Below are 27,777 nucleotides of genomic sequence, written 5' to 3'. Positions count from 1 at the left end.
TTTGAGTTAACGAGCTCCTTAACGAGCTCGGTCTCGGAACGAATTAAACTCGTAAGTCGAGGCCCCACTGTATTTCCCATGGAGTTCCTACCTTGGGAGAAGGTAGGCAATGAACTGGATCACCCCTTTCTGCAATAGCCACTGATCGTTCTGTTGATTCAAAAAGTCATGCATTCCGTCAACCTCCGGCCAAAGGTGCTCGGATGTTGACATTTCTCTTCTCTATTCCCTTGGTAAATATTGAGATATGTGCAGAGATGAAAGAACACTTTTGTACATAATATGAGGCCTTGTAAATTATACCTGTGGATATTTCCCCTTGTGTTTTCAGGGCAGTCGACTCTGCTCTCTGAAACCAGGACATTGATTATCAATGTGTTTGTGTTTTTATTAGCACAGCAGCTTAATTCAAGTGGCTCATTGGAGAGTAATAGAAGGTAAAGCAACCGAGCATTGAAACTTGCCTTTGCTTCCCTTCCTTACCTGTTTGTAAGTTACACCTCTGGTATTTACTACAGCAGGTAAGACGCCTCTGTTTCCGGTATTTGGGTACAGACAACAGTGATTGTATTCAATCTACATTTAGAAAACACATTTTGCACATAGGCTCTCGCTACCAGCCAGATAAAGGACTTTGAAGGATTTACTGTCTACTTTCAAAGAAATTACTTTTAACAAAAACTTTTCACTTTTTGTGGTTTGGATCAGTAGTTCCTTTCCCATAACAAAACACATGATATCATTAAAAAATTAAAACAAAAAAAACCCCCAAACTTCAAATATTACAGAAAGGCATAAAAATAAAGAAGTAAAACTGCCTCCCATCCCAATCCCGTTCTCTAGAAATACTCATTTTTTGGTTTATCCTTTGAGACATTTTTCTATGCCATGTAAACATTTTATTCTTAATATGCAACTTGTATCATCCTATACAGCCAACTCTACAACTTGCTTTTTGGTTTGTACTTCTGGGTATATATGCTGTGTTATATGTATCTGATAACAGTCCACTGGATGGTCATATAGTAATTGATTTAACCAGCCCCTGATTGATAGACAGGTTATCTCCAAGTCTCTGTTAATATGACAACATTGGGTGGAATATGAACTGGAGGAGTAGATGGGGCAGGGGCACTGAGACCAGTTATGATTTAGGTGACAGCAGTGATTCAGGTGGGAGGCAACAGTCCAGTTTAGGGCACAGGCTCTGTTTGCATGAGCAGATTCCAAGGACATTTAGAAGAACGCAGTGACCAAGTGCATGTAGTGGGTGAGCAAGAGGGAGGCATAAAGCTGTCTCTTGGTTTCTGGCCCTTTGAGCAAAAGGGTGGTAGAGGAGAGTGCAGAAAAGAGAGAGAGATGGTCAATTTGAAAGAGAAGGTAATGAATTTGGTTCTGCTTACTGGGTTAGAATTTTTGGGTGGAGATGCTCACCGAGCAGTTGGATACACGAGAGGCTGGGGCCTTTATGGGATGATATTTATGATCATAGAAGTGAATGAGCTCACTCAGATAGATCATGAAGCTAGGAAAAAAATGGGCTGAGGGAAGAAACCTGGGGAGCTCTAGCATCCACAGATGGGCAGAGAGAGGTGATTCGGGGTGCACAGGCTGCTGAGTGGTAAGGAGGGGAGTCAGGGGGAATGGGTATCTTGGAGTGGGTGATAGTGCTGCAAGTTGTACACAAGTTAAATAACATAAGTACTGAAAAGTGGTCACTGGGTTAATCAGTTTCAAGGCCATCACCGGCTTGTGCCAGAGATGGGTCAGCAAAGCGGTGGCTACTTTGCCACGCCGGTGTTGGTTGAGAATGGATGGAGAGAAAATGATTATAAATTGTTTTTCAAGAGTGTGTCCATCAAGGGGAGGATGGGCATACGAAAACAGATGCAGAGGAGACCAGGATTACATTTGGCCTTTTTTTTTTTTTTAAATATGTTTTATTGATTTTTTTACAGAGAGGAAGGGAGAGAGATAGAGAGTCAGAAACATCGATCAGCCGCCTCCTGCACATCCCCCACTGGGGATGTGCCAGCAACCCAGGTACATGCCCTTGACAGGAATCGAACCTGGGACCTTTCAGTCCGCAGGCCGACGCTCTATCCACTGATCCAAACCGGTTTTGGCACATTTGGCCTTTTTGTTTTAGTGTTTGGGTGGCTGTGCTATAAGCATGTCCATATGCTAAGGGAAGGGTTTGGTCTTGGGTGATGATTGGTCCTGAGTACCCTTTGTGCAAGAAGCTGATGAAAGAAAGAACTAGGACCCCAGCTTGCTCTAAAGATGCTTGCAGAGTAGGGCAGGGCAGGCGGCTCTGTGAGGGCCTGACCAGAGCTTCCTACAGTCTTCCTGATCCCACAGCATCGGGAAGGACAACTCAGAACAGTGAGGAAGGAAAAGGTCACCTGTCTGGACTCCCAGATCTGTGCAGTCCAGGGTGATCTGTAGAGTGACAGATGGGGCCACCAGCTCCTCCTGCTTTCTGTAGCTTCCTTAGTCAGCCAGCTAGAGCTGGGTAGATTTTAGTAGGGGTTGCTATTTTTTTATGGGGGTGGAGGGGAGCAGCATGGGGACCTACCTTCCACAAGCCTTTCTAAGTCTCCTAGCTGGAATTCTTCTCTTTTCTCCTTTAACCCTTCGTTTGCACTCTTGCGTAGCTTGTGAAACTTCCTTGGACTCGGTCTTGATCCCCATTCTGAGCTCTGCATTCTCTTTGGATCACTTCTTGGGCATCTACATGACACCTGTATACTGATAAGTCTCCAGTGATGCATTTATATCTCAGAACTTTTCTCCAAGTTCCAGATTCATACATCCTACCATCTAATTGCCATCTCCCTGTGTACAATGTACCGACGACAGCCGGAGTTGCCGTGGCTACAATGGAACTCTTGCAATTTTTTCCTGCAGATGCATCCCTACTACCTCCCAAGTTCTCTCCATATCAGTAAATGGGACTATCATCTACCTAGATATTCAAACCCCTGTTGCTTCTCTTCCATCAGCCCCACCCTACAAGCTTTCTCAGTTCTATCTCAAAAATGTCCCTTGAGTCTGGCCTTTTCTCTCCATTGCCATGGCCATCACATTCAGCCCAGACAACTGTCATTGCCCTATTGGAAGCCACACAGTCCCCTCTAACTGGCAGTTCCTCAGATACCCTACGGTGTTGCCCACCTTAGGACCCATTTTCTTTGTTCCCACCCTCCATCCACTGCCACTCTTCAGGTGGCTGATATCCTTGAGTATCCGTTAGTTCTCCGCTTCAATGCCATTTCCCAGAGAGCTCATCTCGCACCACTCCTCCAAAAATAGGTCTGCCTTTCCTAGTCCTATCTCATTTCCCCTGCTTGCTTCCTTCATGGCATCAGTTAGAATTTTTAAATATTTTATTTGTTTATCTTCTTGTTGGTATCGACCGGCCTCAGGAATGTAAGCACTCTGAGGGCTGGTTGGTTCATCATTGCATCCCCTTGGACACGGGCACCAAGCACTCAGTAAGCTTCCTGATTGAATACTCAGCCGGGGTTACATGGAGAAAGCGCTCAGAAGAGGTGACGTTTGAGCTGGGCCTCTTCCAACGACCTTGTCCCATGGCACTTTGTTCAGACCTCTGTTAGAACATTTCATTATAACGAGTGCTGAGTGTTTTCTTGTCTGTCTGCTCACATCCTCGTATCTCTCTGAGGATCAGGACCACATTAATTCCTTGGTGTCCCAACTTATTATCGTTATTACAATTGTGTGTTAGTGTAATTCAATTGTCTACCTTGGGAAAGAGACGCTAAGGGCATAGAGGGCAGAAGGGGATGGTTTTAAGGGATGAGAGGGCCAAACTTGAGAATTCATGACCTTTTGCTTATTGGGACACATCCTCTTTTTAAGGTTCTGGTCAGATGAACTTCTTGGCCCACGAGTCAGTAACCAGGCTTTGACTGCTAAGGGTTGATAGGATTCAGATAGGTTACAAGAATAATTAGTTGGAGAGCAACTGATCTTGTGAAGCCAAAAATGTATTTGTCATAGTCAATCATGCTCCCATGCTGCTGTCTGGGAAAGATGACAAACTCCTAGAGCTGCTGTTATTTTAAAAAGTAAGAGAGTTGAATCAGATGAGACATTGAGCCCACTCCCCATGCCCCATCTTTCCCAGGACTTCCTGCCTCCTCTCAGGATGTCTTTCTATTCCTTTTCCTTGCTTCTTATGAAGGGAAGCAAGGAGAAGCTAGCATGCATTTGATATTCAGACACAAAGGATTTCTCAAGTCAAAGATGATATTTAAATTTCACCAGCGAATAAAATCCAAGGCCCAACAGTTACACTGCTTGAAACACGGATTTAGAATAAGTGCCCAGAAGCTGCCAACGATGTTGTTAAATGGATGCTTTTTTAACTTTTGAAGAGATTCTGAATGTTTAACCATCCCCAATAGAATTCTCTTCTCTGGCTTCCTATTGTGGTTAGAAAATAAGAGCCAGGCTTTAAAAAAGAATGAAATCTTACTTACCATTTGAGGATGGACCTAGAGGGTATTATGCTAAGTGAAATAAGTCAGACAGAAAAGGACCTATACCATCTGAATTCACTTATATGTGGAATCTAAAAAAGAAAATAAATGAAGAAACAAAGCAGAAACAAGCTCAAAGATACAGAAATCAGACTGATGTTCGTCGGAGGGACAGGGATTAAGAAGCACAAATTGGTAGTTACAAAATAGTCACAAAGATGTCAAGTGCAGGTAAGGGAATATTAGTTAATAATACAATAACTATGTGTGGTGCCAGGTGGATGCAAGGCTTAATGGGGGAATCGCTTCATAAATTATGTAAGTGTTTATCCACTATGCTGTACACCTGACACTAAAATAATACTGAATGCCAACTGCAATTGGAGAGAAAAAAGAAAAAAGAGTCAGGAGTCTAGAAAGAATGTCTCGTAGCTGGTATTGCGTTTTCTGGTAACCTAAATGAACATGTTTGGAATTTCGATACTTCCTGAAGTGGAGTTCTTTCCTGGAGTTTCCTGGCGGCGGGACAAGTTGAGGGGTATTTGTTGTGTCCTGGTGGGACAAGACAGTAAAAACTGTGCCCAGCACCTTCTTTCTTGACCCTCAGTGAGAACTCTGTGATTGGATGAGGGGCTAGTTGATGGAACCCCTGCCTGAGCCTTACAGGAAGGTCTTCAGCGGAAACCACCCTCACCATCCTCACTGCCGGTGCTGGAGTCCTCCTCGATCCAGAGCCAGGGCATGCAAACTGCTGTTTGTTTTTAGGTGAAAATAGAGTCCAAGGAGAGAGGCGGAGTTTTCATGTTTCCTTTGACATAGAAGCCATTGTTAGGTGGGAGAACCACGCATATACAGATCGTGGTTTTACTCTATTTGCTTTCTCTCTCCCGGGGAAGGCTCTCTATGGGATCCCAGGAAAGTAAACTCCAGTTCCCCACAGGTAGTCCACACATCATTGTTCAGCAATCAGCAAGACCAAACCAGTTTGTCCAGAAGGGGGCCCTGTGGAGCCTCACTGCGGCAGCTGCGGGCAATGGTGATTTTCCTGCTGTTTTGAAGCAAGAGCCAGAAGGTGAATTGCCTCTTTCCCAGGCCAGCAGCAGCTGTTGCATTGGTTTTTAAGAAGGGAAGCCATACCACGTCGATTATTTACATTCCAAGTGATTTGGAGTTGTTAAATCAACCAGCAGAGCTCTCTAAAGCCCAAGACTACATCCGGGACAACTGGGCAGCAGTGGAGTTGACAGCGGTCGCCATTTACCAGTGTGGTCTGGGCTCCTTGTCGTCCTACTCCTGGCTTCTCCTTGAGAGTCATCAGCGGGGTTCAAACAAGATTTGCTGGTTCCTGAGCTCGGGTATGTCCAGCCTGGTTTTGCCTGGGTTATTGACAGACTTTTGAAGGTGAAGGGGTAACCGTAGGGAAGAAGAGAGGCCTTTGAAGAGGGAGAAAAAGACACTTGAGGGATTGCAAAGTACATTTTGAAAGGGTTGGAAAGGCCCCAGAATAAGCAATACGAGAAAGGAAGCATGCAAACAGATATTTCTCTTTTCAAAGCGACTAACCAACCACCCCAGAAATCTAGCTTGTGTTCCAACCCCATTGGAAGCAGGCGACACAATTAAAATAGGCGTGAAAATGCCGTGTTTTTGTTACAGGTCCGCTCCCTCAGAAGGCAGCCCTAGAGGAGTCAGGGACGTACCCATGTGCCCATATGTTGGTCTAAAGAGGACTTTATCGCTTCCCCTAGAAGCTGACTGCTGAGGCCAGCCAGTGCGATGAAGATGGTCCCATGATTTTAAGGAGCAGAAAGGACAATTTGTGTCTAACCTTTGAGTTTCTCATGTCCTATTACCACAGGCATTTGTTGAATAAATACATGGAAGCACTCAAAAAGCTCACTGGATGAATTATTTAGCACAGGAATTTCTGATTCCTCCTTCAAGAGAATCTTAGATTATTTGAGTAGAAATGTAGGAGAACAGGGAAACATGGTCGGCTTCAGGGTCCTGAGCTCAGACCGGTCCTGTCCTTGGTTTAACGCTTTGCAGTTGCCATCTTGAAATTCTTAAGAAAAAGGGACCTTGTGTTCTTCTTTTGAACTGGGCCCCATGAATTATGTGGCTAGTCCTTCAGGGAAGCCACAGCTCTGCAGGCCTGTATAAAGTAACTATTTTTTAAAAATACGTTTTTATTGATTTCAGAGAGAGAGAGGAAGGGAGAGGGAGAGGGGGATAGAAATATCAGTGATGAGAGAGAATCATTGAGTGGCTGCCTCCTGCACACACCCTTACTGGTGATCAAGCCCAAAACCCAGGCATGTGCCCCTGACTGGGACTCGAACCGTGACCTCCAGGTTCATGGGTCAACGTTCAACCACTGAGCCACACTGGCAGGGCTGAAATACTATTAATGACGACAGTGACCAGGATAAAGATGATAACCTTGAGGATATCTGATCTCTTACAGTGCACTAGAATATTTCAATAAGGAGCTATAGTACTTTGCATAAAACAGCTTCTGGGAGCCAGTGGTACGCAGCGGTTAAAAGAATGTATTCATATTGAGAAAGACCTAAACAAAATGTCCTGTTCCTTCACTGACTAGCAGTATAACTTCAAGGAAGTTGATTAGTCTCTCTGAGACTTAGTTTGTTTATGTATTAAAAAGGGACAATAGCCCCACTGGATGGGGTTTTGGAAAGGATTAAGGCAGGACTGTGTGACTCACTGAGCACAGTGCTGCGAGATGGAGGACACCCTGTACTGATGACTGTCATTCTTCTTCTTGGAATAGCATGACTGTATTACTTTCAGCCCGCTGAACTTAGATTGGGTGATCCATCAGTCTCCTGGCTTTGCAAATTAGGTTGCTAACACTTGCTGCATACGAACAAGTATGTTTGCTAGTTCTCATAGAGCCACAGGTGATAAGATTAGAAAGTAAGTCCTGGACTTCTTTGATCTTATGGGTGGTGTATTTGCACTAGCAAAGGTTTGTTAGATTTTTCTCTTATGTGCTTTTAACCCTTGAACTATTTTTGCTCCCTACGTGTCTTACTTGAATGGTGTTTTGGGGGGCCCTATGTCTCCAGCTCTCTGACACCACTTGGTGTCCTGCAATTCAATTCAATACTGACACAGTCAACCCGGAGTTAGTGTCAGATCCCATAAATTAAGGGCTCGGTCCCAGGAGACTGCCCCCATTTCAGATGCCAGTCACAAGCCCAGGTTGTACTCTTGGTTGACAGGCTATAAATCCACTGGGTTCCCACAATTCCCTCCTCTGGTGTGAAAATTTACTAGACCAATTCATAGAAGTCAGGGAACCACTTTACTATTGTTTTCTTGTTTATTCTAAAAGATACAACTCAAGAACAGCCAAATGGAAGAGATGCATAGGGCAAGGTGCGGGGAAAGGGCCATGGTGCTTTCCCAACCCTTTGATAGGTTCCCCAACCCACAAGCTCTGGAAGCCATCATCCAGATCTGCTTCATTATCTGGGTAGGTCAAGCTCAAGGTGGTTGCTTTACTTAGTTTCCCAGGTGCCGTAGGAGATGTCTGTCAGGGGCTAAGTGTCTGCGAAAGGTCAACTCTTGACCTCCTTAAGGATGAAGGTGAACTACATGGGGAAGACAGTGATTCAGGAAGCAGAGGGAGGAGCCACAAAGAGGAGTATGAAGGACTTGCTAAAGGTCCATGTGGGTGGGTTTGCTCTTTCCAGGCTGCTAGGAACAGATTTTGGCTGAAAATGTTTGTTTTGTAAGTACAATACCGTGCAGGCTGATATGCAAATCAGCTCTCCCAGATGAAGCCTCTCCTGGAACGGGGCTGTGACTCTGACCCAGCCACGGGCAGGTTCTGCAGGGCTAGGGTGGTGTCCTTCCTTCCCCTTCAGGGGTCTCTGAATGGGCTCTCTCTAAAATGCAAGATATGCTCATCTCACCTGTTACACGGCCCCACAGAGCCAAGTAGGAAGCTAAGCCCTCTGTGCTTAGGGTAAGACTGCCTTTATTTAGCTCTCTTAAGATTAAGTCACTCACATCACCCCTCTGAGACAGATAGGCAGTGGCGTTGCTTTTATTATCTGACACACTGTGGTTTATGCTTGGGATCCTTGGCGCCAGACTACTCACCACAGGTAGCACTTCAAGTGTGGGCTGAGTTTCCTTGGTCAAACTCAGACCATGTTTTTGCTCTGTCCCCTTTAAAAGGGAGAGTCATCAGCGCACGTGAAAGTTGAAATGAATCTGGACTAGGCTTCTGGGTCATGGTAAGGATAATAAGCTGTGTCTGCTTGTTGTCACCATGGACTCAGGTTGTTCCAGGCCGTTTGGCCCAGCCCCCTCACTATCCCGAGGCCCACAGGCAGAGCAGGTTGAGACCAGAGCATAGTTCTTGTTCTGCCCTGGGCTTCTGGACCAGAAGGCTACCCACTACAGTGGGGCCTTGACTTACGAGTTTAACTCGTTCCGTGACAGAGCTCATAACCCAAATTACTCGTATGTCAAATCAATTTTGATGTTGTGGCGTTCACTGTGACGTTCGCTGCACCAACTAGCGGTGGGGTATCTGAAGCTGGCTCGTAACACGAATTTTAGCTCGCAACTCAAAGCAAAAAATCGGCTGAGAGACGGCTCATATCTCGAAAAACTCGTTAGTCGGGACACCCGTAAGTCAAGGCCCCACTGTATATCTCCCAGAATGCTCTGTGAGTCTTAAAGGCTGGGAGAAAGGAGACCAGGAGGTTCTTCCATCTAAAGTCAAAGACTGTGGCTCAGGCAAAGTCTGAGCCTTTCTTCTCCCTGTGAGCTTTAGAGCAGCGGTTGCCAACCTTTCGGACCTCATGGACCACCAGTGGTCCGCGGACCACCTGTTGGCAACCGCTGCTTTAGAAGACATGTCCCCTACTTGGCCTGGGCTCTTCCCTCTACTCCCTGGATGCTGGCTCCAACAGGGTCCCTGGGACTGTCCCTTGGAGGATGCCACTTCCTCCAGCGGTCTCGGTGGATGCTCTGCGTTGGCAAAGCCAGACTTCCCTTAGCTTCCCTGCCCCCGAATTCCCAGGGCCTCTCGCACACGAGGGGGTTGTGAATGTCCCATTTTTAATGGAAGATATAGGAATAACTAGAGGGAATACTGATTTAAAAGAGAGATAAGCATAAAAATGACTATTCTCAGGACTTCGGAGATGAAAATTATTTCAACTTTTGACAGGAGGTCTCCTGAGAGAGTGACTCACTCCTGATGCTCAGGGAAGGGGCTCCTTGGTGGTCTCCCATTCGGAAACCCCCCACTGCTGCCCACAGGGAGCTGGGTGTTGTCCTTGCATCCCCAAGGCCCTCCCTGCTCAGGGAAAGCCTGTAATTGTTCAGTGTGGGGGTTCCTGAAGTCAGAGTCAATCACTAAATGGCACAGCCAGAGCATCTACAGGGAGGATGCTCTCACCCCCTGAGAACTCCCCTCCTCCTGGGCCTCTGGGACCCTCTGAGTCACTACAGGGCACAGCCCACACTTATCACAGGGGTGAGGGGTGGGGGACACATGAGCTCCGGAGGTCAACAGTGGTCCTTGGGGCCAGGGCACCCTCCATACCTACCTATCTACCAAGGAGAGAAATGTCTTCCTCCAAGGCAGCGTGCCCTGCAGTCATATCCTCCACCTCCCTGCCACACACACACACACACACACACACACACACACACACACACACAGAGAGAGAGAGAGAGAGAGAGAGAGAGAGAGAGAGAGAGAGAGAGAGAAAATTTAGCTTTATTGTGCATTGTCCTTTCTCCCTCTTCCTGCTGCCATAATACACCCAGTGGCTTCAGGATGAGACAGAAATGGGACCAGTATTGTGCGTCTAAGCCAGCGGTTCTCAACCTGTGGGTGGCGACCCTTTGGCGGTGGAACGACCCTTTCACAGGGGTCGCCTAAGACCATCCTGCATATCAGATATTTACATGACGATTCATAACAGTAGCGACATTACAGTTATGAAGTAGCAACAAAAATAATTTTATGGTTGGGTCACAACATGAGGAACTGTATTTAAAGGGCCAGAAGGTTGAGAACCACTGCATAAGCCCAAGGCCTCCTGCCCCCGATCACACCCACCAACTAAATGAAAATCTGCAGGTGTGAATCTTCCTGGAATTCCATTCCTTTCAAGGCTGTTGGGACCCTGGTCCTGCAGCGGATGAAAAGGATCTGAGGGTGAGACCGGGTGGAAGGGAAGGGGTGGCCCTGCTGGCCTGCTCTGGCTTTTCCTGCCGAGTCACTTGATCATTTCCACCGGCCAGAGAGATCATGCTCCTTTGACTGAAGTTAGGGAATTTTTCTTGTTAATCAGGGAGTTAAATTAACGAGTTTGTCTTTCATATGTTTGGACAGTGGCCTTTCCCTCCAGCAGGGACAGGCTGCCCATCTGCATGTCCACCGTCCAAGGGTAGGGTCGCCATGGAGGTGAGAGCAGCGAGACAGTGGCTGTGGTGTCCGGTGGAGGCTTTGGGGACCCAGCTGATGTGAGTCTGATCCCTCACACCTGGCTGAGGGCGGGTCCTGGGGCAGCAGTGGATCTCAGGTCTTCTTGTGACACCCCAACAAATCAGGGCACCACCACTGCCTGCAGCTGGGCGTCGGGGGCAGGATCCCATGCAGGGAGCTTTCTATAAGACAGAGGCCCTGGGATGAAGGTTAGGGTTTATTCAGGGGCTGGGACAGGAATTGATGATAGAAGGGAACTAAGCTTTGCAAATTGCAGAGGGAGGGAGGGCTCCATTGAACAAAGAAGTCTTCTTTTTCTACAAGAGACCGAGAATGCTCAGTCATGGTTACAAAAGAGTCTCAAGGGCCATGGGACCTCGTTAGCCATTCCCAGGAGAAGAAAGCCACGGGGAGGAAGAGGAAATGTGTGAAAGAAACACACGCTAATAAAAAGGAGTCTCTATTCTCTCCCAGCTTTTAAAAGTGGAACATTTTAGGCAAACAAACCTCTATAATGTCCCCAAGCCATGTTAAGGTGCATGTTTTATTCAAACATATGATGATTTTTATTTGGTTATTTTGGGCCCCGGGCTGCTCACAAATCACTGAAGGGAAGGCTCAAAGCTCAGGGGAAAAGTGGTTGGTGACTTTTTTCACATGTGTGACATGCCCATGCATTTTGTCTGACTGCCTCTTCCTGGTTACCAAATCCTAATTAGATGAAGGGCTTAGCAGTGAACACCAGTTTTGGAATTATTTTTGCCACCTCCGCTCAGGACAATAAGGCAGCAGAAAGAATAGAAGCATGGGCAGTGGGTCGCCTACAGCCATGCGTCTTTGAAGGGGCCAGGGAAGGGACTTTTGTATTAGCAATGGGGCAGAGGCCAGATCAGGGGCTGGGCTCTTCAACGTGGCAGCTTTAGGAATCAGAGGGCCTCCCGGAATATCACATGACCCCCAGCTGAAGCTGCAGTGAACTGTGGTGTCATTCACTGGTTTAACAGGTACCCGTGGAGTGACGGGCCCTCTGAGAGTCACACATAGCATCTCGTGGAGCCCGGAAGTCCGGTGCCTGGAGACAGTGCACTTTGGTCTTCTGCAACCCGCAGTCCCTATGCCCTGGCCAAGACCTTTGCATAGGACACCTGGCACAACAAGAAGGGGCTAGAGATGCTTAAATCTAGGACCAGCTACTTTCCGGAAGAGTGCCTTGGCTTTGGGGAGTTCCAGGTTCCTCCTCTGTCTCTATTATGAAGTAGAGAAAATAGCATCTGCTTTGCAGGGCAGTAAGGAAGGTCAGCTGTCATTTGCCCAGTGCTGGGAGACACAGGTGCTCAGAAGCAGGTGGCTGTTTTAAAACGTAGTCCCATTGTGTTTGCATTCCCTCTGGAATGCCTGAAACTGAGCATTTAAGATGTAGAACACCTTCAGAGTGTATTATTGCTACACTTATGCATCCTCCCCCTCCAAGTGCAGCTAGCCGCTGTGGAACCAGGAAGGAAGACAGCTGCTGTTCAGGACTCAGAGCACCCCGTCTAGTATCTTCCCCGACCCCCTCTGCTGCCACTGGAAAGAGTCTGGGAACCCTGCAAGCCTGTATTTGGCAGCCAGAAGGTTGGGAGTGTGAGCTTTCTCTTCAGGTCTGGCCTGGCAAGTCTAAGAAGCAGGAATAACAAACTCAATAAGCATACACACCCTTTGGCCCTGGGAATCCTGCCCCAAAGCAGCAGAGGCAGGCTTCCTGCACCTAGGGCCCTGGACGCAGGGGGGCGCTGCAGCTCCACTTTTCCTCAAAGATGGCTGGAGGCCCCCTTGGGTTTCCCCACTGAGCCTGAAAGATCCTGGGTTTCCTTTGTACTTGCCTGGTTTCACATTCTCTGTGCCTTCCGGTGTGGCAATCAGTGGAAGGCTGGCAGTGCCCTTAAAAAAACAAAACAAAATGTGCATGGATTCTTCAACCAGAAAAGGAAAACATTGGCCACCAATACATTCTTTATTGTGACAAACATTTAAAAGTACATAAAAGGCAAAACAAATTTTACATACCCCTTGAGGGTAGTATTCAACATACACAAGCACTCGCAGACACACACACACTCTCAAAATAGGACAGTTATAAGCGATTTTTATTTATTTGCCAAAGTAGGGTATTACTCTGAAAACGATTTTATTCACTTTGTTCACTTAACAATAGCCCCAGCAAACTTTTTTTTAGACATCCCCACTTAGTTTTTCCCCAAAGTGACTTTGGATATCTGGCACTGTCAACTCTGAGGTTTAAGCCCTAAGTTACTGGGGTTGAAAATGGAAAAATAAGGCATCGCATTGCACATTCCCAACTGAAACGAGGAGAGGCTTAGGATGATCACAGATTGGTCACTCCGAGAGCAGCATCTGAGCAGTTCTAATTTTCCGGAGGGTAGAGGGCAGGTCACTCTTCCTAAAACTGAAAGAGCAGCTACAACCCTTACATTCCCTGAGGACAGGCCTCCATTTCATACCATTTCCTTGTGGACTGATTGGCAGCCAGGTGGGCTGGCTTGTTCTCCAGGCCACAGGCGGGATTTAGCTCTATAGGTAGCAAGGGGTTGTTTGGGGCAGGGGCATTCAAAGGAGAAATGGCTTTGTCATCAGACTGGTACAGGTTCAGGTCCCAGCTCTGGTCCTTGCTGCCCAGCTGGGTAACCTTGGGGCAATTACTGAATCGCTCAGAGCCTCATTTATCAATTCAGTAATAAAACTCCTCTTGCAGGATGGTTGTCCGTATCGAGTCAAGTAAGATATAGAAATGACCTGGAACCATGGCTGGCAGTTAATAACACCCAATACTGTTGGGTATCAGCAAACTTTTCTGCAAAGAGCCGGGTGGCTTTGCAAGCCATACAGTCTCTGTTGCAACTACTCAACAATATGTAAGTGAGGGAGTGTGCGTATGTTCCAAAAGGAGTTTATTTACAAAAACAGATGACAAGGTGGGTTTGACCCTGGGTCCGTAGCTTGCTGACCCTGCTCTAGGTCAGTACTGTCCACTAGAAATGCAATGTGAGCCATGCCGGTAATATTAAATTTGCTTGTAGCCACAGGGAAAGAAGTAAAGAGAAACAGGGGAAATTAGTTTTAATAATAGGTTTTATTTTTACTTCAAATTATACAAACCATTATTGTTTCAGCATGTAATCAATGTGAAAAATCATTAATGAGGTATTTTACTTTAATATTTGGTACTATTTTTAAAAATCAGCTGTGTCTTTTAAACTTATGGCACTGCTCATTTCATACGAGTCCCATCTCCAGTGCTCAGTCACAGTACTGAGTGACAGGCTTCGGACAGTGCTTCTTAAACTGCAGGCCATAAGCAGTTAGCGGGTCAAGAAATCCATTTAGTAGAAAAAGTCACATTTAAAAAATGAAGTGCAGGAGATCAGAAACTATCAGAGCACATTGACAGACAAAGGATGTCAGTTGTTTCTGCAGTTTTGTGTGTGCATACACGTGTGTGTTTGTGTGCATATGTGTGCGTGTGCTGGGTCATGATGAGAAACATAAGCCATTTCTTCCTGTGGATTATTGTCGAGCATGTTTGAAATTCGCTGTTTCCAATATGGAGGTCAAGTTTTTCATTTTGTTTTTTAAGTGACACTGACTGAGATGTTCAGCTTCTTTCTTAGGCTGCACTGGGCTGTGTCAAAGCCCTCTGCTGATCAAAGGAATGAATGTCTGAAACCAGCCGAACCAGTTACTAAATGTCATGCCGACCATTTAAAAAACACACATCAACATTTCCAACTTTAAACTTTACTTTCTCCCTACTTGATCGCAGAGACTCTGCATTTCACAGAGAACACGCTGAGACGGTGCGGTGACGTGTGAAGCCGAGACCCGACCTCAGCAGTGGTTTGGGATGCGAATGGGGAAGGCGGAGAGCCCGGCTGGAGGACAGTTTATTCCCCAGCCCACGTGCTGGGGCTCCACCTGTGCCGGGGAGAGGGAACCTGGGTCGACTCACCCCGTGAGTCGTTCGCTGCTTGGAATTTTTGACTATATGAAATGAAAGTTAGAGATATTGCTTTAAACTGTCTCATTCTCTTCTTGAGTTTCCTCCACCAATTTTTCTAAGCACCCCAAAACAAAGGCGTTGTTTTTTTTTTTCCAGGCTCTGGGCTCGAACAGCTCACAATGCAGAGGGGAAGGCCCATTTCCTGAAGTCAATTCTGGGTAACCTCACCCCCTAATTGGATTCAGTTTTTTTCCTTCCCCCAAGGATTGATAAGTAGAAATAACAGATTCAGGCTGACTTGAGTATAAATCTGCACCACTTTTAGGCTATGGGACTCAGGACATCACCCCTCGAACTCAACTTACTCATCTGTAAAATGGGGATAATAATCTTAGCCTCATAAGTTGTGGCAAAGATTAGTTGGGGAAATACATGTTAAGATAAAAAAAGGCATAAGCCTGGAAAAATGCTTTTATATGTGAATTTTTATATGAATCAGTTTTCATAATAATATAGCAAATGGAGTATAGAAATGGTGTATTTTTTCACTTCCTCCTCCTTCCAGAAGGGTGCAGTGTGAAGCCAAGGGATATATTTTGTTTCCCTTATTTTCATGTCCTGATATTTAATGACTTACAGACTGCATCTTAAAGGTATCCTTTCTCCACCCATTCATATCTCACGCTCACACATACAGAGTTTCTGTCAGGAATTCCAGTCACACAAAAAATAGCCACATTTTTGGACACTTAATACAAACAAACAAATAAAGACTTTTATAGTTGTTGCCATGGCAGCCAGCACTCTCCTCACAGTTATCCAGAAGGGAATTATTCCTGAGCTTTGTCCAGGACATGGTCAGTAAACACACCCATTGTCCTCGGGGGAAGGTAATGTGACTCTAATAGCAAGCGTGGTCACAGTGCTGAGAAGGTGGGAGATGTGCTGGCCTGCTCATCCCATCCTTGGGAAAGACCTGAAGGAGCCGCCATTTGCATGGGATCCTCTTCAGCGGCCAAAGACCCTATTTTCCTGGCATTTCAGAATTGTGTAAAAGGCTGGGCCTCTCTCTGAATCACTTTACCAGAAGCAGGATGCTTAAATTGGCACTTTCTTTTATTTACAGAAAAATTTGGCCCATTCCTGCTCAGATAGCCTTCCCACAAACGCAGACAGCCACCTCCAGCAGCTCGTGGACCAGAAATAAATTCATATACCAAGTCCATGAGTGAGAGGGGCCAGATGAGAAAGTCAGAGAGGGCATGTTTGCAACTTATTGAGCTATAAATGGCTGCCCTCCTTTGTATGTAAAAGTAAGAAGCCCTGCATGTTAGCCATGAGTGGCTTCTCAGACAAGTTAACTTTAAGAGAGCCTCAGTTTCCACATATGTAAAATGGTTCAATAATAGAACCAAATATTTTAGGGGTGGTTGGGAGAATAAATGCAGGGATCCCTGGCCGGTGTGGCTCAGTTGGTTGGAACTTATTCCTGTACACCAAAGGGTGGCAGGTTTGATTCCTGGTCAGGGCATATACCCTGGTTGTGGATTTGATCCCCAGCCAGGGCCCATGCGAAGGAAACCGGTTGATGTTTCTCACCTCGACGTTTCTCCCTCTTTCTTCCTTTCCCTCTTACTCTCACTTTCTCTAGAATCAATTAAAAAAATTACATCTACTTTAAAAATGAAATAAAATAAAAATAAATGCACAGGAAGTGTATGGAGAAGTCTGGCACACAGTAAGCCCTTATCCGTTAGCTATTGCAATGTAAATGGTTTATACCTAGGCCATATGTATCAGTATTTCTCTATTGTCCAATATCCTCAAGTCTGTTAGGATATCCAAAATACAACCTTTTAAAGCTGATTTTTTTTTTCATTTTCAAAAACAAAAATTGCTTCCTTTTGCTCTCTTTTAAAAGAAAATGCTTAACATAGCCACCCAAGTAGTAACATATATCTTGTCCTCAGTGTTGGTTTACATTAACATCCCTGAATTTCATTGCGATGCTCTCTGAGGGTGTCATGTCTGAAGGTATCTAGAAAATATACCCATTTGAAGAGACATGTTCTTTTTCTGACCCAGTAAAAGAGTGAGGGATGAGAGAAGGCACGATGGGCCTGAGAATCTAGTTATTCCATTGGAGAGGAAAACCTCCCGCTGCGAAAGAAAAGTAAGCCAGGAGCATGCTTAAGGGCCAGGGAATGAAATTTTTCAAGGCTGATTTTGCTTCTTGTTTTCTGTTTCCTCTGTCTAAATTCTTCCACTTCTGATGAGACTAATTCCTGGATGGCCAAGATTTTACAACTTCACTATATAGGTTGGTGAGAAGATGCTAAGGTGAATCTAGGGAACCAGAGAGAAATGAAACTCAGCTCTGTGTCTTTGAAGGAAAACACAAGCCTTGGGGAAAGATCAAGTCAGGAGAGCAGATGGGCTGGCTTGGCACATTGTGAGTTAGTGCTCTGAGATCACTCCCGTGACCCAAGCAGTACATCTTTAAGGTGCTCTGGAAAGATCACTTTACCGCCAACCATGCCCTCCTGCCTGGGGAGAGTGGGAGGAGAAGCGCTGCACAACCTTGAGGCTTTAGGAACCAAATAGGCTAGCTGTGTGGCTTCACAGCAATCGCCTGACCTTTCTGAGTCTCCGTTGGCTCATCTGAAAAAAAGGAGAAACTATTTTTCTTGCAAAGTCGTGATGAGGACGAAGTAAGAAACCATCTATGATGCGCTTGTCATGCACGTGACCGGTTCCTGGAGGCTCCCAGCACCTGTTACCCACTCTGTACACTGAGAAGCTGTCCATTTGCCTGATTCGTAAAGAGGAGGGTCAGTATGGCTTGAGCTGGGAGAGGTACTGGACTTCTTAAGTTACAGCTTAGAAGAAACGCTAGGAGAGAGCTTTTATGTTTGGGGATTTCTGTGTCGCTCTTTGGTCAGTTCCCGCTGAGGCCCACCTGTAAAATGATCTTGTCGGTCATTCAGCATGTGGGTACATTTTTAACATACTTCTTTAGTTTATCTTCCTATAAACCACATAGCTCTGGGAAGTTGATGCAAGTGCCTCTCTGTGAATTGTGCCATACCTAGGCAGGTGGTGACCCATTAGGTACACAGTAGTGTAGGGAAAACCTTACTGCCCTCAGACTCTGTGACTGTAGGCTTCCTAACCTTGGCACATCACCTTGACCTCTTCCGGCTTTGTGTTTTTCCATATGTAAGGTATGAGGTCGATGATTGGGATTCTACAATCCCTTTCTTCCCCCAAATTCGATAGTTCAAGCTCTCAGTTCTTTGTTTAATTGTCCAAAGCACAAACAGATACGTGGCCAGACGTTTGTGATGGTATTTTTCTCTCCCAAAGCTTGTCAGTGTTCGGAAGATTTGGAAATTGGGACTCTAATGAGCATGCCATGGTGCCAGGTGGGTAGGTAACTCGGCAAATGAGTTAGCTGCCACGATGAACTGATATTCTGCAATGCCCTGGGCCTAAAGCTGAAACTGCCTGGGACTCATTTAGGATCCTCGGATCTAATGTGTACATATCATTTTAAATTATGGGCATATGCTGTGCAGATGGCCTCTGGGTTGGTCTTTCTTATTCGAGGAGGGTCATATTCACTTATATGTATATTACTTTTCAAAGACTCGTGGGATTTTAAGGATGAGGTCAGGACTGAGACAAGCTACATGGATGTGAACAGTCATCTTCCATATTCCATGAGAGATCTGAGGTCATCCAGAGTTTGGCAAATGAACGTTTTTATACATTTTCGGTTAAAATGTTTATAGTATTACGGTATTATTTTAAAAGATCATTCCCAGCTCTAACCAATTTTGTTGCGTAGTCTTCCAACCAGTGGTCTGAATTGCATTTGACAAGCTTCTATTATTATTTTGTGTCTTGTGCTTGAACTCCATGAGATATCTATACCTAGCAATATCATCCTCTCCTTTTTTGTTAGCATGTGTGTGAGTGCGTTTCTCTTTCAATCAACCAAAAAAGTTCTGACTAGGACAGAGAAGGGAGATGGCAATAGTGTCTCAACTGTTGCCTTTATCCTATTAACCCTTGGTGCTCTCAACAGCGCCCCCTAGAACAAATGCTGTCCCTTCAGCACCCAGGAGCCCTATCGTCAGGGTCTGGAGGGAGATGTCCATGGATCGTGCAGTTCATGTCATGAGTGAGATGGTATCATGGTGGCCACTCCTTGAAACATGCTCACCGCACTCTGGAATCCACCTGGGAACCACTCAGCAGACACTGATCAAGCGCCAGGTGTGCCAGACCCTGTGATACGGGCTGGAACTGTGGAGATGAATGAGTGGTTGCCCTGGAGTGGTTTACACTGGAATGCTAACAACAACTTACATAGAACATACTCTGTGCCAGGCATTGTTTTAAATGCGTTATACATATTAGTTCACATGACCTTCAGAACAACCCAATGAGGTAGGTATTATTGTTTCCCCCCCCCCCCCAAATGTCAGAGTTCTCAGTCAGACTTGAAAACACTTTAAAACAAGTCCTTGGCAACCTCCCAGTTATTCTTGGTGACCTTGCTATCCCTCTGGCCATAAGAGGTAGGTATTATTAACATCCGTGTTTTCTAGATGGGAGACTGAGATGCAGAGGTGGTGGGTAACTTGCTTAGTTGCTTAGTTAATGAATAAAAGGACTAGAATCCAGAGAGTTGACTCCAGAGTCTGGGCTCCCACCCACACAAATTCTGCTTGTACTTTCCTTTTCTCTGATAATCTCAGTAGCATCCTCATCTCCCTCATCCTTGCAGCTTTTTGCTTAAGGCATATCTCTTTCATAACAACTTAAAGAAAATGTTGCTCAAAGCAAAGGAAACAACAACAAAAAACCTTTCAACTCCAAAAGGCACAGGGAAAACAAAAATCATCCATAATCTCACGACTGTTACAATGTTATGTCCTTTAAATTTGCATGTTTATGTAGTGTTTTAAAAGTCTGAAATTTTCATTTAGGATTATGTTAGTTCCCCTCTCCCCAATATATTTTTCCTTGACATAACTTGAATGACTCGATTGGTTTGCATATTTTAAAATCATTGCTATACCATACAATTGACTTAACTAATCCCTTATTGTTGGACATTTAGGTTAGTTTTACCATTTCATTGTCATAAGCCACACGTCTTTGTATATACATTTTTCTTCATATATATTTAATCGTTTTTAAAGTGGTTGTAGGCTTTTAACTTTGTAGTGTTTGGGTGGGGAAATCAGAATCCGATTTCAGAATGAGGTCCAAAGGAACTGTTTCAGTTCCTTTCACTCCTGGAGAACTGAAACAGTGATACCGCAAGTATCTAAAACATGGCTGAATGATTCTTCTACTTTTTAGGAGAAACGTTAAACTGACGCTTTTTGTTTTTTTTCTGACATAGAGGATTCTTCTTCCTGAGAAATGGATTCATGCTCTCACCGAGGGTTAGCTGGCCTGATTGCCCCTTCTCGCCCACCTTGAGGAATCACCTTGTGGGATTGTGGAGAATCAAATGCAGGAGAGTCAGGAAGACACAGAACGGGTTTAGCAGGAACTCTGTAGTTGTGAAAATGTAGACAGGCTGACAAGGCCAGGAGGGAAAACAGTGTGAGATAAATGGCAAATCAGGGTCCATCAAGCCGTGGGTGATTCAGTGGAAAGAACACAATACAGAGTGGTTGAACGCAGACTTTGTAGGTGCATGGAATTGACTTTGAACGCTGTCTCCACTGTTTACTTGCTCTGAAAGGAGCTCTGAATTAGGATACTTTGGGGTGCTCTTGGTAGAACCCCATCTCACAGGGAAAGAAGGGGGAACTTTATTGGCTAAGGTAACTGGAGTGGCTGGGGATTTAGCAGGATGCAGACAGAGCAGGACCAAGGGCACAGACACCATCACGGACATCTTGTCTCCCTCCCCATCTCTTGGCTGCACTTTCCTAGGTTGTCCCTTTCAGACAATGATGGATTGTGGCAGCACAGGCTTACAGCATCCTCACAGTGAATGATTCCAGCAATAAAAAGTGCCTTTTTTCTGATACCCTCAGGAAATGAACAGTCTCATTAGCCAGACTTTGATTACACTCGCTCTTGGTCTGACCATTGTAGAAAGGTTGTCTGATTGGCTAGGTCTGGCTCACAGGGTTCCCCAGGGAGATGCTGGGAAGATGAAAAGAAGAGAAAGAAGGAATAATAAAGAATGACGAAGGAAGGAAGGAAGGAAGGAAGGAAGGAAGGAAGGAAGGAAGGAAGGAAGGAAGGAACGGAGGGAGGGAGGGAGGGAGGGAGGAAGGAAGGAAGGAAGGAAGGAAGGAAAGAAGGGAGGAAGGGAGGGAGGGAGGGAAGGAGGGAGGAAGGGAAGGAAGGGAAGGAAGGGCTACCACAAACTCATAAAAGTCTCATAATTAAGTGACTTTCACCTGAGGCTGCAGGCTTCATTCCAGGTTAGTTTATCAAGGACTTTCCCCTCCCTTTTCCTTCCACCCTCACGCATGTGTGATTCTTAAGTCAGGTGTTGCTTTCTCTCACCCGAAGCTTCAACAACCCTGTGAATCCTGCTTCTTTAAGCTCAGGGTGTCATTAGTAGCATAGCAGTCGCCCTGTGCAGTTCAACTTCTCCCTACAGATTCTAAAAATACCCAGAGGCACTCAAAGCAAGCCGAAAGCTCCTGAGCGCAGGCGCCGACACATCCCAGCGCCCAAACTTGTCTCAACACGGTCGCTGTCAAGAGCGCCATGGACTCACTGTGCTCTTTTCTTCACCTTTTTATTTTTAGTTCTGGCTCACTTATACCGCTGTTTATGCAGAGGAGGAGAAAGGGGTCATTGATGGAACAGAATTGACTGGAAGAAAGGGAAAGAGAGAAACAGACTTGTTCACACTGTCTTTTTACAGCTCACTGTAGACCTGAACTATGAAGTGTCAAGAGATCAGACCAGTCCAGGGAACAACAGAGATTAGCTGGGATTTAAAATAAAACTCTTTAACAAGAGGTCACCTAGAATAACCTACGTATGTGTCCATGAAGAGGCCCGAGGACCGTATTCGGAGAAGGTTAGTGCTCACAAATGACCAGGGCCCCCACCTGGCTTCTTTTCCCCACGCAAAGCACTAACCCACCCACTTTGAGAGGCATTCTTAGGTGGAGGTGATCCATCCGGGGAGATGCTCTTGCCTCAAGGAGGTGTCCCACTTGATGGGACCGAGGAGCTAAGGATATTGGCTGCAGCAGCTAACATTTCGCATGCCCCGCGTCTACTGTTTAGGGACCTGCTCAGTGTTGGTTGTCTTATCAAACCAGTGAGCACTTGGGTTTTTGAAACCCAACCAAGGGATTAAATGATAAAAGCAGATGGATTATGAAAACCTGTGAATGATTACAGATCTGGCCTTTGAGAAATTGTCTGCAAGAGTCAGATATCTCCTTAACAAGATAATGAACCCAATGTAAGCATGTGAGTAAAGTCTTTTGCTGTTGGTGTTTAAATGGAATTTATTAGATGTCGCTGGTGGTGATCATGGAAAACAGAACCCCTACTCCCCCCGCACACACACACATACACACACACAGCTTCTTACCAACTCCCTGGCTTCCTGAACTACAAGAAATATCTGGTTTAGCTGTTGGGAATGGCCACGAGGTTAATAGATTGCACAGAAGATGTTCTCAGAGCAACCTTCCAGTTGGCCGCTTTCTGGCAGGATTCTGGGATTTAAATGAAAAAGTTGATCCTTGCAGAGGGAGCATGAGTAAGTTCTTGGGACAGAATGTACTCAGCATTGTTTCCATCCATACGTGAGTGGAGGATGCGTGTGTACCCCGGACACATGCTTCTCATTGGAAAATGCGGTCAAATGTCTCTGTAGACTGTTTCTCATGGAAAGTGCTTGGCATCTTCTCAAGCCTCAAGTAAAAGCTTCTGAGCTCCCCAATTGCTAGGTGGTCTCTCCCCAGGAACATGGCAGAGGCAGGGCACCTTGCTCTTTGTGGGTGGGAGTTTGCTCATTCGGGATTTCAGGTCTGCCTCCTTTAAAACATCTGCAGTGTTTGTGTGTGTGTGAGTGTGTGTGTGGTCATTGTTTTTAAAGTGAACTGCCTAGGTGTGGCGAAGGATTTGAATAGTTTTGTGATTCTGGGCAGCCTCACAACTATCTTAGTAACAGCAAGAGCAGCTAACATTTCTGTCGCATTTCCTATGTGCCAGACACTGTTCTATGTGTCACCGGTTTTAATGCTTTTATTCCACAGCCTGGAGTTTCATATTCATTCCTCCTCCTCCCCCCGCTCCCCCCCCCCTCCTCCTCCTCCCCCTCCTCCTCCTCCTCCTCCTCCTCCTCTTTCTTCCAGAAGCTAAAATGAGCCAGATTGGCTCTGCACTCTTACCAAGATGGCCAGGGAATTGCCAACTTTTAACTGCATCACACAGACTAGACTTTTAATTGAGTTTAGTTGAAGAGACCCCCGGGTTACATGTTTGTTTGGACACACTGTGGTCTTTCACACCCTTTTTGGTGTTGTGGGAGTAAGTTTAAAGCACACCATTTATCATTCTAATTAAGAGATTCAATTACCAAGGCCCACTTTGTTCCCTCTGCCCTTCGTGCTTCCAACATATTCCAAAGGTTCTAATTTTTAAGCTAAGTAGTTCAGTTTCATGGAAAAGCAGGGCCGTGGACTTGTAGAGTTGCTGTAAAGAGTCAAACTGTTGATGTGAATGGGAAGGGCAAGCTCTTTCGGACAAAGATTTTAATAAATCAGTCCAGCCTTGTGACGGTTTAAAATGCTTCAGATTAGTCAGCATCGAGGTTGTTTTCTGGCTTCTTCTCTGCCTTCGGTGAGAGATGTGTAATGCGCAGCAGTGAGTGGCTCAAAGACTGCTGTCTTCCCAGGAGGCAGGGTCCCCCGAGTGTCTTGTGCATCATCACCCAAACAACATTTCAGAGTAATCGGTCCCTAAAGGAATACCGTGCAAAGGAATCGGGCCACCTCCGCATAAGCCTGTGTTTGAGGATCTGGGAGCTCTGTCTTTTCCTAAATCCACTCACTGCTCTTGCCTTTCAGAATGTGGAATCCCAAACCACAGATGCGCTTTATGGGCGGGAGGCAGTGATATTGCTGACTCTGTTTCCAAGTGTGAAGCCCATGGACCCAGCTGGGACTTAGGGGAGCTTGTCTGGCTCACTGTGGCTCTGTTTTTCTTGCTGAAACTACCAAAGGAACACCCAAGGGCAATGCTGGTTCCATTTTCCTTGTGCAAGTATTTTCATGTAGAAATGCCCATTTCGTGAAAGGGATTGTCAATCTGTGTTTCTTGAAGAACCTACTTGGGGTGAGGGGAAAGGAGTAGTTGCAACTTTCTAGATCATTTAGATCATGTAGGTCTCTAAAATAGGTGATTTAGGCCCAAAACAAAGAAAACAAACAAACAAAATAAAACTGACACAAACAAAAATGACTTCAGTCGTTTAAGGTCTGTATTACCTGGATTTGATCAATATGAAGGCAAGATGAATCGGATGATGGCAACATCTCCATGAGGAGCAGGCCTGTCTTGGAGGGTTACTTTTTCAGGGTTGTTGAGAAGGGTTCATTTCTTCTTACCCGCTTGGTGATTTTTTTTTTTTTCACCTTGTGAGTCTTCCTTGGAAAGAAAATGAATGGAAAGAGCATGGGCGTTGGCCATTGGGAACCTTGGGCTTGAGTTCTGGTGCAGCCACTTAGCTGTCTGGTCATCTAACCTCTCTGAGCCTCAGTTACCTCATCTGAATATGGAGCTGATAACCACTCCCTTTTGTAAAGATCAAACGGAATGGTGGCTGTAGAGCATCTGGTACGTAGTGTGTGTTATGTGACATTCATCTGGTTCACTCTACATCCCACTCTCTGAGTTGAGGACCCACCAGAGGGTGAGTTGTTAGAGATAGCCAGTCCAGTATTGGTTCAAATAAGAAAGTGAGCAAAGCGGAGATGCCTCTAGTCCAGCCGTGGGCAAACTACGGCCCACGGGCCGGATCCGGCCCGTTTGAAATGAATAAAACTAAAAAAAAAAAAAGACCGTACCCTTTTATGTAATGATGTTTACTTTGAATTTATATTAGTTCACACAAACACTCCATCCATGCTTTTGTTCCGGTCCTCCGGTCCAGTTTAAGAACCCATTGTGGCCCTCGAGTCAAAAAGTTTGCCCACCCCTGCTCTAGTCACTCAAAAGATACAGTTTTCTTGCTATATCCCAGTTCTATTACTGTGTGACCTTGGGAAGTTGCTTCACCTCTCTGATCTTCAATTTCCTAATCTGTAACATGGGAATGATAATAATGATTTCTTCCTTGTGGAGTCATGGTGAGGATTAAGCGAGCTAAGGCGGGCAGAGTGTATACCCCGTACTGTAGGCACACATACGGGGACCCATGCCCAAGTTTCTCCTTTACCTTTCTGGCTGCCAGCCATCCTGACCCTCATGCAGACACTTGGGTCTCCCTGACTTGCCCATTGCTCCAAATGTGCCAAACCTGCTGTGTTTCTAGAAGGTCACCTCTGCCATCAAAGTGGTCCTTTGACCTCCAAGTGGTCCAGTCCTTTCCTGGGCAGCATCCACATGTGGGGGCCGATTAGATTTGTTGAACAGCAACACTGAGGCTGTGAGTCACAGGGTAAGATGGTGGGTCACATCCTGAAGCACGTGTAAGTAATTTGTTCTTCTGAAGCAGATCCAGGCTTCTCAATCGAAGCACTGGCAGCTTGTTTTTGTTATTCACAATTTAAACCAGATTTAATGTCAAATCAAGATGAGTGCTTATTCACAGGGAGAAGTGGAAAGAATATAATTGGGTTACAATTACAAAGATAAACGCATCAGTTTACACACTGAGAATGTCAGTGGCTTTGATCCTTTTGTCATTTAAATATTTTTATTTTTCCCTCAATATTTAATTTTTAAAAAAATTTTAGATAATTTTAGGCTCTTTTTAAAAAAATATATTTTATTGATTTTTTTTTACAGAGAGGACGGGAGAGGGATAGAGAGTTAGAAACATCGATCAGCTGCCTCCTGCACACCCCCCACTGGGGATATGCCCGCAACCAAGGTACATGCCCTTGACCGGAATCAAACCTGGGACCCTTCAGTCTGCAGGCTGACACTATCCACTGAGCCAAACCAGTTAGGGCTAATTTTAGTCTTAAGAACTACAAAAATAATACAGATGGTTTCCATATACTGTGGGCCAAGAGTCTTGGGGTGCACAGGTCTTCACATTATGAGGTAGAGACTATGAATATCCTCATTTTGCAGATGAAGAAACAAGCTCAGGGAGGGTTAGTGACTTTGCCAAAGTTAGGAAGTGCTGGAGCAGGAAGGACGCCAACCTGCATCTGACCGGCTGGAAAATCTGTGCTGGGAATAACCCAGCCGCACCGTGAGCTCTGAGCCCTGTGCCTGGCACACAGTGAGAGAGGAGTACATGACAGTCAGTCATTCCCATCAATATCATGATTGGGGTGAGTTTGCCTAATGATAGCTCCCTTGTGTTGAGTGCATGCGATGTCCCAGGCACCAACATGAGAGTCTGTATGTATTAACCTATGAGTACAATAGGTATTGTGTGATCTCCATCTTACCTATGAAGAAACTGACTCACAGAGCAATGTGTATGGTTAGTGAGTGGTACTCAGACGCCCGCAGACTGTCCAAGCAAGTCATTTTTTCCTGGATGGTTTAGTATTTAGTGTTTCCCCATCACATTTTTTTTTTTATCAGAGGATATGTTTATTGATTTTAGAGGGAGAGGAATGGGGTGAGGGAGGTAGAGGGAGAGAGAGAGAAAAAAACCAACATTAATCAGTTGCCTCCTGTAGGTGCCTGACCAGATCGAACCTGCAACCTAGGTATGTGTCCCTGGTTGGGAAGTGAACCAGAAATGTTTTGGGGCCCGGAACGACACTATAACCAACTGAGCCACCTGGCCAGGGACCCATCACTTTTTGAAATGAAGTTAGGGGCTTAGTTATAGAGTTACTTTTACCAATTGATCAGAGCCAGTGTAGCCACTACTAGCTAAAATGAACTTTTCTCACTGTTGGCGGAAGGGCCTTAGAACACTTACTGAATATTAATAGAAGGTGGGCAAGCAGAGATTTATTTTTAACCGCAGTGTCTGAGCTGGCTTCTCAGTGAGAGGCAACTTGGGTAGATGATGAATCACCCAAAACAACTGACCCCTTCCAGAAATGTCTGTGAGAGCCACACAAAGGGAAACTTTCAGTTTCTTACATGCCCGTGCCCCCCCGCCCCCCCCCCCCCCCCCGCCAACCCACCCCCGCCCCACCCCCAGGCTATTGAGAGAAAAGGCTGGGAGCTTGTTTGCCAGCCTGCTGGCCACCACCTCCAGAACAGCAGGGAGCCTGTCTTCCCTCCCATTGTGTGGGGACACATATGGTGCTCTCAGTGCGAGGGAGCAGAATCTGTTCCAGGGACTGGTTTTAAATCCAGCCTCTGAATACAGAGTGGCAGGGCCCCAGGGCCCTGGGCCGCCCTCCTGCCTGTCATTGCTACGCTGTCACTGATGGCTGTCCTTGCAGGACTAGACAGTTTAACTCAGTCAGGGTGCGGGCACCTGGTCTGCGGTGTGCAGCTCCGTGTCCTGGGCCCATTCTCAGGGCCCCAGAGAAAATGATTCTGTGAGTTAAAGGTGCAGACGCTCCTCCTTTCCCAACACCACCTACTCCGAGCAGAGACTACACCTGGAAGTGAGTTGCTCTTATCTTTGG

General features: G+C 45.8%; 1 protein-coding gene across 4 annotated transcripts in view; it reads left to right on the top strand.

Moving 5' to 3' along the window:
• The window catches only part of SLC1A2 (solute carrier family 1 member 2), a 121,196-nt gene that overhangs the window by 10,094 nt on the left and 83,325 nt on the right, over positions 1-27,777 (top strand). The window contains exon 1 of one of the 4 annotated variants that reach the window (XM_081100442.1): positions 5,359-5,863. The exons of 2 other annotated variants lie outside the window; for them this stretch is intronic. Coding sequence is in view for 1 of the 2 variants with exons in the window: in XM_081100440.1 (XP_080956566.1) it covers positions 22,030-22,061 (32 nt within the window). In the remaining variant the exon portion in view is untranslated. Of the gene's footprint in view, positions 1-5,358; positions 5,864-21,735; positions 22,062-27,777 lie in introns of those variants that run through there. One more of the 4 variants, XM_081100440.1, reaches the window with a different exon arrangement.

The sequence above is a fragment of the Myotis nattereri genome (genome assembly GCF_964212035.1).
Source record: "Myotis nattereri genome assembly, chromosome: 9".
In the NCBI taxonomy this organism is placed as follows: Eukaryota; Metazoa; Chordata; class Mammalia; order Chiroptera; family Vespertilionidae; genus Myotis; species Myotis nattereri.
This window is presented reverse-complemented; position numbering and strand designations above follow the sequence as displayed.